The sequence below is a fragment of the Balaenoptera acutorostrata genome, chromosome 13 (genome assembly GCF_949987535.1).
Source record: "Balaenoptera acutorostrata chromosome 13, mBalAcu1.1, whole genome shotgun sequence".
NCBI classification, from domain to species: domain Eukaryota; kingdom Metazoa; phylum Chordata; class Mammalia; order Artiodactyla; family Balaenopteridae; genus Balaenoptera; species Balaenoptera acutorostrata.
The window spans coordinates 8,774,469-8,786,764 of NC_080076.1; the positions used below are offsets into that span (position 1 = coordinate 8,774,469).

Here is a 12,296-nt window from a genome sequence, read left to right on the forward strand (position 1 = left end):
CTTAGTTCTCCATAAGTTTGACTAAGTATCTGGATGTGGATATATTTGAGGTTATGCTGATTGGGGTTTACTAAGCATCTTGACTATAGATTTGACACTTTTCCTAAATTTGGAAAATTTTCACTCTATTTCTTTGAGTAATATTCGGCCCCTCATAATTTCTCCTCTCAAACTGGCCTCCAGTGACATAAGTGTTTGATCTTTGTTAGCATCCCACAGGCCCCTACCTCAATCCCTGTTAGCAAAGGCTTTGTTTTCTTTCAGACTATTTTCTTTTTGTCATTCGGACTGGGTAATTTCTATTGCTCTGTCTTCAAGTTCACTGATTCTTTCTTCTGTCCCTTCCATTCATAATTTTTAAAAATTTTGGTTATTGTGTTTTTCCCGTCTAACTTTTCCATTTGTTTCTTCTTTGTATTTTCTATTTCTCTGCTGAGACTTTCTATTTCTTTACTGAGGATTTCTATTTTTTTCATTTGTTTCAAGCATGGTCACGACTGCTGATTAAAGCATTTTTATGATGGCCACTTCAAAATTCTCGTCAAGAAGTGGAAACATCTCTGTCTTTGCAGTGTTGGCATTTGTTGATTGTCTTCTTTCATTCATTCTGAGATATTTTGGTTCTTGATATGATGAGTAATAGTCAATTGTGTCCTGGACATTTTGGGTATTATCTTATGAGACTCTGGTTCTCATCTAAACATTCTGTGTCAGACAGGTTCCTCTGATGCACCATTCTGGAAGGTAAAGCAGCAGCATGGACGCATTACTTCCAGGTGAAGGTAGAAGTCCAGGCCCCACCAAACCTCCATTGGTACCCGACTGGGGATGCTCCTAGTTACTGCTGGATGGGGATGGGTGCTCCAGCCATCCACTAGACCTCTGTAGCTGGGAGAGGGTGGAGGTGAAAGTACAGGCCCCCTACATGGTTTTCACTGACACCACAAGCTCTGGGGGTCTCACTGCTGCCCAGAAGGGATGAAACCCTGGTTCTAGCTCAGCCTTCTATGCCAACACTCCAGAAGGAAGGATTGGGCAACTTTCTACTGTCTTGTGAGGGTGGAAGTGTACGCTCCCTATTCAGCTTTACTAACAGGAGTTGAGTGGGGCACCACTGTTTTCTGTAATATTTGGTGGATTAGAACAATTATTGTCTAGTGGTTTCCTGTCTTGCTAAGCTGACCATTCCCTAGTCCTTTAACTAGAGCAAGCAGACTTTGGTTGCATTTTGATTTTGGTTTTGTTTTTATCTGTGCCTGTTGTTATTTCCAGGCTGCTAGCTTCTTCGGTTCCAATTCTGGCATATATACAGAGAAAAGAAAATCCAGGAAACTCCTCCATGTAATTTCTTAGGTCCCAAGATACCTAGCTGAATGCCTTTTCTCTTCAACTTTGAGTCTTTTATGTTTGCTTTACATATAATGTTCAGAGTTTTTATTTGATTTATTGAATTAAGTAGGGAAAAGTATGTCTACTTAATCTTTCCAAAGTGGAATAGGAATAGGATATAAATGTGTGAATAGGTGAGAAGAGAAAAGAACAAACCACAGAAAAGAAATACGAAATCAAAATTCCCCAAAATTTGAAACTGAAATGTAAGTGATATATTTTTGGAATAATACAAGATAAACTAATATTTTCCCTTGGAAAATGTTTATCCCAAAATGTTTGGCCTAAAAAATGTAATGTGAGTGTTTCCTGATTATGAGTTTGCTTTCAAGCAGCAGCCAGGTTGTAGAAAAAGGTAACAATTTCTTCACTCAGAATGCCAGTTCATTTCCATTCTAAATAAACTCTTATTTCTAGTTCAAGGGGTCTTGATCTTAAATGTGGAGAAAAGATCAAATGCATCTGTTACGCATATGCATATATACATATGTTAAGATATATTCATTTACCAAGTGACTTCCTGCTCAGAGAATTCACCTCATTACACATTGTCCAGAAGAGTCAATTATTTAAATATTCTGGGGCCTTTTTATCAAGACTGCATTTTGAATTTCTTTGACCAATCAGATTTCCAAAATGGGAAGATCATCATCAAACTATTTGTGAAAGAGACTGGGCAGATTAAGAGATAAGTAAAGCACACTCCTCAAGTGCAAACAATACTATTAGCAAATTGGTGGGTGTTGGTAACAGTTTTAAAAAGGTGCCCATGACATATGGGGATCATCAATGGTTAGAAAATCTTGATGTTTGATATGAAGATACTATTTTTTAATTCCAACAATTAAAATCTATTGTATTTCCAGAGTTGTTGCTTCAGTACACCCACAGAATGAGGACAGACTGGGGTAGCAATGTAAGATACTGACTGCTGGTAACATGTGGCTTCAGGATTTAACTCATGGGCTGGTGGCCTTTGGTAAGATCCTAACCTGCTGAACAACCTGACCTGAGTGTGTGCCTCTGAGAAATTGGAACTAAGTAGGAACATAGGTAAAAGATTATCTCGATAACATTTGATGTACCCTTGAGCAAAACGTACATTTGATGTACTCTTGATCAAGGTAAGTCCTCTAAGATTCTTTCCATTAAAAGTAGCTAAGAATACACAGATCATAAGAGTGTTAAAATATTAAATAAGATTTTATATTTCAATGGCTCAGCAATATATGTGTGATGTACACAGTAAGTTCTCAGTAAATGGTAGCTATTATAATAAACCTTATACCAATAAAAATGAGCAAACAACTAGAAGTGTATGTTTAGATCAATAAAATACAAATTAAAATGATCTTTTTGGCCTATCAGCTAGGAAAATTTTAAAAACAATAATATATACTGTTGGCTATAGAATGAGCATGTTTATACATTGCAGGTGAGTGTGAATGTAAATTGACATAATTTTTCTAATGGACAATCTGGCAGTATGTATAAAATACTGAAAAAATAAACATTCTCTTGAAAAAACCATACCATTTCTAGGAATTTACCCTAAGCCATTTTTAAATGTTTAAAGATGCATGTGGACATGCATGTTTACTGCAATATTGATTATATATGTAACAATAAAACTAAATAGATTTTTATAAATAGATTATATTTTAATTAAATTATGGTATAATCACCCAATGACTTTTATGCAAACATGAAAAGTTATGATATGATTTTAAGACCTAAACATAACCAGTATAAAAAACAAAACAATGACAACAGAGTGGTTATGTCTTCTTTTCCAAAGAAAGGAGGTAGCTTCTATCCTAATTTAAAATTTAAACGAACACATAGACTCATATATACAATACACACACACAAGCTCACTGTTTCTATAAGAATTTGTCCCAATATTTGTTTTCTTTTGAACAAAGCCTTCTTTCTGAAATTTAATTCAATCGAATATAACATTCAAGTGCACAGAGTAAAAGACATAGGCAATTCATGTCTACATTTGCTTTCAGCATTAAGTCCTTCACTAAGAATTTCAAAATAGCAAAAATTATATATCATACTGCTTGAATATCTTATGGAAAAGTGCCTTTAGGTGGGCAAAATGTTTGTATCCTAATTTAAGATACATAATTGAGCTCTATAGATGTGAAATAGCTTACTCAAATGAGTCTCAGAACTTTCTATTACACCAAACTAAAAAAGTTGTATATCAGAGATCCTATATTGCTATGGCTCCCAATGTATCCCGAAAATGATGATCTAAGACAATGCCATCAACTTTTGAGGAGAGTATTAACAACCATATGTGCCTTCCTCTGCATTTGTCTCTAAGTCCTAAATAAGCTTGTACGTGACATAGTGTGCGGTGCTTAATCAAAGATGCTTCTCAGATCTCAGGGCCAAGGAACACTGGTGCCTATCCTGCTTGTTTGGTTCCTCTTAGAAAACAAAAGATATATGAGTCATCATTTTTTCCCCTTTGACTTCACTCTTAGGAAGCGATGTTTTCAACAGTTCAGTCTTTCTCATCACGGATGTCTCTATATATCCTCCTTCACCCCAACACCCCTTACATGACTCATAGAAGAGGTGACAAGGAAAGAGCTAATCTCAGGAAGGGCAAATTTTCCTGAATATCTTAGCTAATTCCCAACAGTAAAGCACTCTGCCTCTGACAATTTTACCCCTGCAATACGTAATCTTTTCAAAAATCCTGTGTGATAACTAGTATTACTCTTACTTCCCTTATGACAATTTGTAAACTGAGATTCAGAGAGGCTTAAGGAGTTGACCAGAATAAAGTAATCAGTAAGTGATGGAGACACTTTTGTTCTGAAATCTATGCATCTTCCATTGCACTATGTTCATCTGATATAAAACATACTGAGGTGTGAATTCAGTCTTTACAGAATTTTATAAGCAAGAAACCTTCTAGCACAAATTACTTTCTTCCCTACCTATATTTTTCACTAACTTAATTCCATTTCCTGAATTGTTCTTACACATTTGTATCTAAGACATCTTCCAGAATTACCTGTTACATAATAAATAATTTATGATTACCCCCTTTTAATGCACTAACACAATGTTCTATAAAGTACAAATAATTCAATCTCCCCTCCTATCTCTAAGGATGATAATTCCTCCTTTACCAACAAGACAAAGAAAACAGAGTGTACAATCTGTGAAAATTAATTTGTTGCTGGTGGTGGTAGCGGAAACTAGATGTTTCCACCATTTTACTCGGCACACCTAAGAAATGAATTAACTATAACAAAAGTGAGGTAATTCTGCCTACTGCTAATTGCCAACAGCCATGTGAATTCAACCAGGAACTACATGTAACAAATTTTGAATGCCATTGTTCCTGATAATATCTTAACACATGAGATCCAGCAGCTGATCAAACTTTTAAAAAGTATTTATTTACAGTAAGATGTATCAGCTATAAGGTGGGTTTTTTTTTTCAGGCAAGGCTTTATTGGGGCCCCTGCTGCAGCAGGGGGGAACAAGAACAAACAGGTTCTCTTTCTTGCTCGCTTCCTGAGTGGGGGGGCGAACTTGTTCCTTATATGGGGTGAGGGTAGGGGTGTGTCCAGGTGGTTTTTTAGTCAATTTGTCTTTATAACATTCAGACAATTCAGATGTAGTGTTGGGCCAATATCATTTCACAGCATTTTAGATCACATGTACACTGATACTTTATTTTTGATGTTCAGCAGTATTCTTTTTCATAAAATAACCAAAGACTCCTCAGTTATACTTCTTAGGACATTATATCATTTAATAACCTTCAGATATGTTTTAGTGTATTACTCTTTATCCAGTAACTTACCTCTGCTCTTAACTCATAGATCACTCTGTCACTGCTATTTTGAGATTTCAATCCTTCCTTTATATCTCCTGATATTTCTTCCATTTTATTTTTATGTTGACCATGAAGAATGTCAAACTGAAAAAAGAAAGTTAAAGTCATAATCACATGATATTACAAAGGCTGGTTCCAGGATAATTCACATTAGTCTTTCATTTTGTTTTCAGGTTTTTTTTTTTTTTCTATGTATAACCTGGTAAGTTTTGTTGTTGCTATTATAAATATTGTAGTTGAACCATGCATTTCTTTACACTTGTAGTTGAAAACTCCTATGTTGTTGGAAAACAAATCAGCAAATCTCCATTAATCTAAATTCACAAGTTGACAATTGGACAAAGCTTAGTTACCTCCACAGATTCTTAATAATTGACTAATTGGATTCTAAACTAATCCAATTAATTCTGATCTTTCAGTCTTGAATATTAGTCCCATAGTACTCTTTGTAATCCTACTTATGTATATTTTCTATGAAGTATAAATAGTGTATAGATTGTAACAGAGACAAATTTGGGCAATGGAAAAACTACATCTGTATAATGCTCAAGGTGGTAAAATGTATGTAGAACGTCTATAAAAGAGGTCAATAAATTTCTATAGAAAACTACTGCAGGAAAACAGTATAAATAAACTCTGGCACATCCAGACAATGGAACATGGTTCAGCACTAAAAAACAAACAAACAAAAAAAAGCGCTATTAAACCATGAAAAGACATGGAGGAAACATCAAGGCATATTTTTAAGTGAAAGAAGCCAATCTGAATCTGAAAAGGCTCCATACTGTATGATTCCAACTATATGACTTTCTAGAAAAGGCAAAACTATGTCATCAATAAAAAGATCAGTGGTTTCCAGGGCTTGGAGGAGGAAGGGATGACTTGGTGGAGCATAGAGGTTTTTGGGGCAGTGAAATTATTCTGTGTGATACTCTAATGATGGAGGCATGTCCTTATACATTCGTCTAAACCAGTAATGTACAACATCAAGAGTGAACCTTAGATAAACCATGGACTTTGGGTGATTATAATGTATTGTGTAGGTTTATCAATTGTAGTAAATGTACCACTGTGGTGAAGGACCTTGGTAATAGGGGAAGCTACCTATGAGTGGGGGGCAGGGTGGTGCATATGGGAGATCTATGTACCTTCCATTCAATTTTGCAGTGAACCTAAAACCTAAGTCTATAAAAAGAAACATAGGAATGAGAAAAATCCTAGAAATGCAAACAATGATTTTTCCCCTAGCTGTTCTTATAATTAGAAGTTTTCAGCAGAATCATGAAATTTGATATATATATAATATGTAGATATATACACATAGGCTATTTTGTTTTATTAACATGTTTTTCCTATACTGTGTAGGTTTCCAGAATTAAAATTACATAATTTGTATGTAATCGAACAATAAATTAGGATATAAAAGCTATCATTATACCACTTATTTAAAATTTTAAAACATTCTTACTCATGTTATTATTGTTAATAGTAATATTAAGCATGTACTAGTCTCTAGGAACTGGACTTGATATATATTTCCTTACTTAATGCTAACAGTAATCCTCTGCGTTAGGTATTATTATTATTACCCCCTACCTTAAAGAAAAATAAAACATATTTTTACTAGGCTTAAGTAGCATTCCCAAATTCACAAAGCTAATAACTGGGGGAAGCAAATTTGAGAACATTCTTGCCAAATTCATTACCTGAGTTCTTAAACCAATGCATAAACCAATACTGCATTTATAGTTGTAAAGCTAAATGTCATAATAATTTTCTGAAAGGCAATAAGCTTACAGAAATAAAAAACAGAGGGAGCATAACAGAAGATACTATCATGCCAACATACTACAAATGGACCATGGTGGAGGGAGGGGCTGATTTGCCAACTGCACAGAGGCTTCATGTTCAGAATTGGTAATGTGGAAAATGCACCACGAAAGTCAAGAGTGAAACAGGACATTATGCCACATTGTCCATTGGAAGATTGTCTATGCATGTTTCACTTCACTTTCACGTCAGTTAAATAGAGAGTGTGGCATTAATCTCTGGCCAAAAGAAAAGAAAAGTCACTTTGCTAAAAAAAAAGAATAACAAATTGCAAGCAACAGGTTTTGGGTTGTGTCCACCAAAAAAAAAAAAAATTTAACTCATTGTGGTAATTGAATGCCCCTAGCTTAACTTCTGAAATCTTGGTCATTACTTCTCAGGGAACTAGATCAAACATAAACCCTCCCATTGTCAACAAAATTTTCAATAAACCACTCAAAGGAGAGAAGAAGCAGGAAAATACACTTTCATATGCAACAGTAGAGGGAATCCACATCAATTACCTAAAATAATTCCATTTTCATTCATCACTGTGAGCAGAAAATCAAGGATCTCTGGACATAGGAAGAACCCCAAGGCTATGAAAAAATATTACCAAGATTAAGAAACAGAATGTCTGATAGAAAACAAACAAAACAGAAAAATGGTACAATTTAAGATATGAAAAAGAATGATTTTTTAAAAAAATCTAATCACCATCTTCAGGAAAAATTTAATATATACTGCATTCATAAATTAAGGACAAAGCAATTTCAAAAATTTAAAGAACAATAATAGGATTTTTTAAAATATGTCTAGCCATCCTTCCTTCAGAAAAAATTTACTAGAAAAGTTAGAAGACAGAGTTGAATATTGGAGTGTACCCGTTCTCTTGACGCATTTGCTCCTTTGGAAAGCTCATGTGCACCCATGGCACTGCATACCAGTCAAAATGCTGACAACCTTCAAATGCCTCATTCCATCCTGAAGGTCTCCCCTCAACTTCTGACCCACACACCCAACTTCCTACTTATCACTTCCATAGGCTTCCAAAGCTTAACACTTTGAAAAGACTAAGTACTTCTCCTTCAAATGTTTCTCTGCTAGTCTTTGCCATCTCAACAAATATCACCTCCATCCTTCCCTTTGATGAGGCCAAAAATATTGGACTTATGATTAACTTTTTTCTTTCTTTGATATGCCACATTCAGACTAAAAACAAATCAATTGAACTTAGCCTTCAAATTATTTAATAAATCCATCCACTTTCTACCTTCACCACTACTGCCCTGATCAACCACCAAAATCTCAGTTATTTTAATAACTGCCACACTCTCTGCTTCTCCTCATGGATCTATATTCCCTTTCTCAAAACAGCCATCAAAAAAAGCTTTTTAGGGACTTCCCTTGTGGCACAGTGGTTAAGCATCCGCCTGCCAATGCAAGGGACACGGGTTCGAGCCCTGGTCCGGGAAGATCCCACATGCCGTGGAGCAACTAAGCCTGCACACCACAACTACTGATCCTGCGCTCTAGAGCCCGCGAGCCACAACTACTGAAGCCCACATGCCACAACTACTGAAGCCCACGTGCCTAGAGCCCGTGTTCCACAATAATAGAAGCCACCGCAATGAGAAGCCCGTGCACCGCAACAAAGAGTAGCCCCCGCTCGCTGCAACTAGAGAAAGCCCGCGTGCAGCAACGAAGACCCAACGCAGCCAAATATAAATAAATAAATAAATTTCTAAAATTAAAAAAAAAAAAAGCTTTTAAAAAAGTAAATCAAATCAGGTAACTCCACTGCTCAGATCTTTCCAGAGGCTTCCCAATCCATTCAGAGTATAAGTCAAAGTCCTTATCAGCTGCTTGGTCCTATAACCCTCAGTCCTGGTCTCCTATTCTTATCCCTTATTCTAAGCCAGCCCCTCTAACCTCACAGTTCCTATACACTCCAGACAGGCAAGAGCAAAAAAGAAAATAATAACAGTAAATGAAATATTGAACAGCTAAAGCAATTAAAACAATATAACAGAAAAAAATTGATTAACAAATTAATGAAACAACTATACTCCCTCCTATTAAAAAACTGAGTTATTTTGATCATTTAAAAATTATTTTTTGAACTCAAAATCACTTTAATTTTGCCACTTACCTCTTCAACTTTAGGTTTAGATTAATGGAGTTGTAACTAAAAATCTATTTAGCAAATGAAAAGTTGAAAGCCACGGATGGGGAGATGGTAAGGATTATTAATTTAGCAGAATTATGAATGTTATCCACAAATGATATATCACATTAGTTTAATTGAAAATGACAGAAATAGAAGGTATCTGATGAAGTGAATGAGTCAGAATTAGAAAGCATTTTCCAAGTTTATGTCCCTTTATTTAAAATTCTGTTAAGTATAGTCTCTTGCAATAGTTTTTTTTTTTGAAATTGCATTACAGTATAATTCCAAAATTCCTCATTAAAATTCCTCTTTTCATACTGCAGTATTTGTGAAAGATTAAACCAGGCAACTTATCATATCTCTGACTTCAGAAATATCTGCCATAATTTGCTTCTGGAAAATTAGCAACATTACACATAAATATTTACTCTAATACATTTAGATTTAGCATAGAGTAGAAAAATCTTTCAGGAGACAATGTCTAGAAAATAAAAATATTGTGTAACATAAATAAAAATATTTTCTTATTTAATCATATAATATAGGAGAAGGAAAATGCATTCAACATTCAATTAATCACCAAGCATAATGATTTCTTTCACTTGTATATTTCTCAACTCTCCACATCTCTCCACATCCCCCACCAAGCTTAGGGCATCTGATTATTTCTTTCCGGATTACCATGTTAGACTCACAACAGTTTCATCATCACCCATGCCCCCTAAATCTCTTCTTCACACTGAAGTTTGAGTTATTTGTTTTATTGTAATCAGATTGACCCTGGTCAACACACTTTAACAGCTCTTCCCATTGCCTTCATGTTGATACATACATTTATAATTTGGCTTTTGGGATAAGTATTGACTATCAACTAGTTCAGAATATAAGAAGGAATGTTTAACAGTTAGGCAGGTTCTGGTAGGGATACCATATTCTTATGAAAGGTGAGGAATGTAAGAAGGAAATGTGCCCCAATAGAAGGCTACCCAAATGCAGTGGACCCAGGGACAGCTAACAACGAGGTTCAGTTCATTCAAATAACTTGAATCAACTGTAAGTGTACAGAGAAGCCTCCAAAATGTCATCACTTATATCATAGCTCCAAAACTTAGCCAAAAATTCTTTTAAGTAAACTTTACCTAAATCCCTCCTTCAACCTTAAAGAATGGTACTAAAGACAGTTAAGAATGTTTAACTATGATTAATGCAAATTTTACTGTATCCTTCAAGTCAAAATAAAAGCACTAAATAACTGACTTTTGTGGTCTTTAAACTCTTTTTCTCTCATGCTAATGTATCCTCTACCTTTTTAAAGTTTGTCTTAAAATATTATATTTACTTAGATTCAAAAAGTAAAATTTCTGGTGAATTTTAAATATTGACACTTTAAATAAAATGGTTGCATCACACTTTATGCAGTATCTAAAATCCATAGAAATGTGATATTCACTGTCATCTGTTCAAAAAAAATTATGTTGTTAATTTTATTTCTTAAATTTTTATTTCTATTCCACCTCCTCCACATCATCTTACTGTAACATATGTTTATACTTGAAAATGTTTTTACTCTACAACGTGCAGTAAAAATATGTATATAAAATATGTGTGTATTATATATATTACAACTGTAAGGTTCCAAATGTTAAAAAGTTTCTTTTGGATTGAATTACCTTAACGATTATTACGGGTACATGGTTGCTTAAAAGTAAGATGGGATAGCACATATTGTGATAAATAATTACTAAATATAAACTAATCATTTACTGGAAACACATCTCTTTATGAGACACATAGACACATTTTTTCAATTAGTTTGTGTATCCATGGATGAAATTAACTTACTGATAGAATAAAATAATAATTATCATCAGTTTTATTTATTCTTTTTAAAATATGAGCACTGAGAAAGTTGATCACACATGTTGACAGAAATGGAAGATATTTTGTTATACTAATCATTGTTTGTGTTATTTTTTAATATCCTACTAAATATACGGCAAAGCTACATTTTGATTTTATATCAAAATTTATTTTTTATTATCTACAAACTGACCAATCCATTAGGTCTTATTCCAGTATTCTTATGAAAAGGAAAAGTAGGAACCACCTGACATGCCAAAGGTTTTGTGACTCATTCGTTAGTTGGCTTATTAATACCAATATTTTAAAATATCTCTGTGTCTGGCACTCTTTAGTTTTTCTCAGTCTGGCAAAATATTCTAAAATAATACTGGGGATTAGAAAGATAAATATGCCTCTCATTTGAGAAGTGGGTGGAGGGTAATGTGGGCTAAGAGAACTCACTTGCAAAGTACTTCCTTAGGCAGATAAATTTTTGAAGGCCCCATGTGGAAGCTGGAAATCTGGGGTTGAAAACCAAATTACTATCCCTGTAGGGAACTGTGAGAAGAAGGCAGTGGTCTGGTGGTGTTAATTATTTTAATGACTGCAATCTCTCCATGAAAACAGAGCAATGAGAATAACAAACTAAAAAACCTATGGATGCCTACAGCAAAATTAGATGACAAGTTGTCCCTATGAACCCCAAGATACAAGTGGGTTAAGACAACCCACTCACAGCTTCAAGAATTGCAGGAGATCAGCACCTGCTTGAGAAAACTAAAGGGAATCATCATGATCTGAGAACAGGGGAACCCCAGACTGACAATATACAATACCTGGGAAGTGTGTCAAGTCAACATGAAGACAGTAGATGAAACTAGGGGAGTTTCACAATTTCTAATTTGGGAGCTTATGCGAGAGGGCCATTGTAAAGTCTGAAGAACTGGAGCAGTCTCTACCCTATATACGCTTAAAAAAAGCAGACAAGACTTCTTTTAAAAATACCCCTCCCCTCAGAGGGTAATGCCGAGAACAGGATCCGTATTGAGAGGAACAGTGGCAATAAAGGCAGAGAAGGGATCCGTGTAGAAGTCCGCTGGAGAATAGGGCCAGGAGGTTTTGGAGAGGACAAAGCCATAATTTGGGGCACATTGCACAAATATTAAGAGTAATGAGTTATAAAGCAGTGAAGCTAGCAAACATTTCTTTATT

General features: G+C 34.8%; 1 protein-coding gene across 3 annotated transcripts in view; it reads right to left on the reverse strand.

Annotated features, from left to right (window-relative positions):
- CCDC102B (coiled-coil domain containing 102B) overlaps window positions 1-12,296 on the reverse strand; it is a 222,667-nt gene that overhangs the window by 141,478 nt on the left and 68,893 nt on the right. For all 3 annotated transcript variants that reach the window (XM_007189940.2, XM_057526837.1, XM_057526836.1), the window contains exon 5: window positions 5,231-5,347. In XM_007189940.2, coding sequence (XP_007190002.1) covers window positions 5,231-5,347 — 117 coding nt within the window. The remainder of the gene's footprint in view (window positions 1-5,230; window positions 5,348-12,296) is intronic.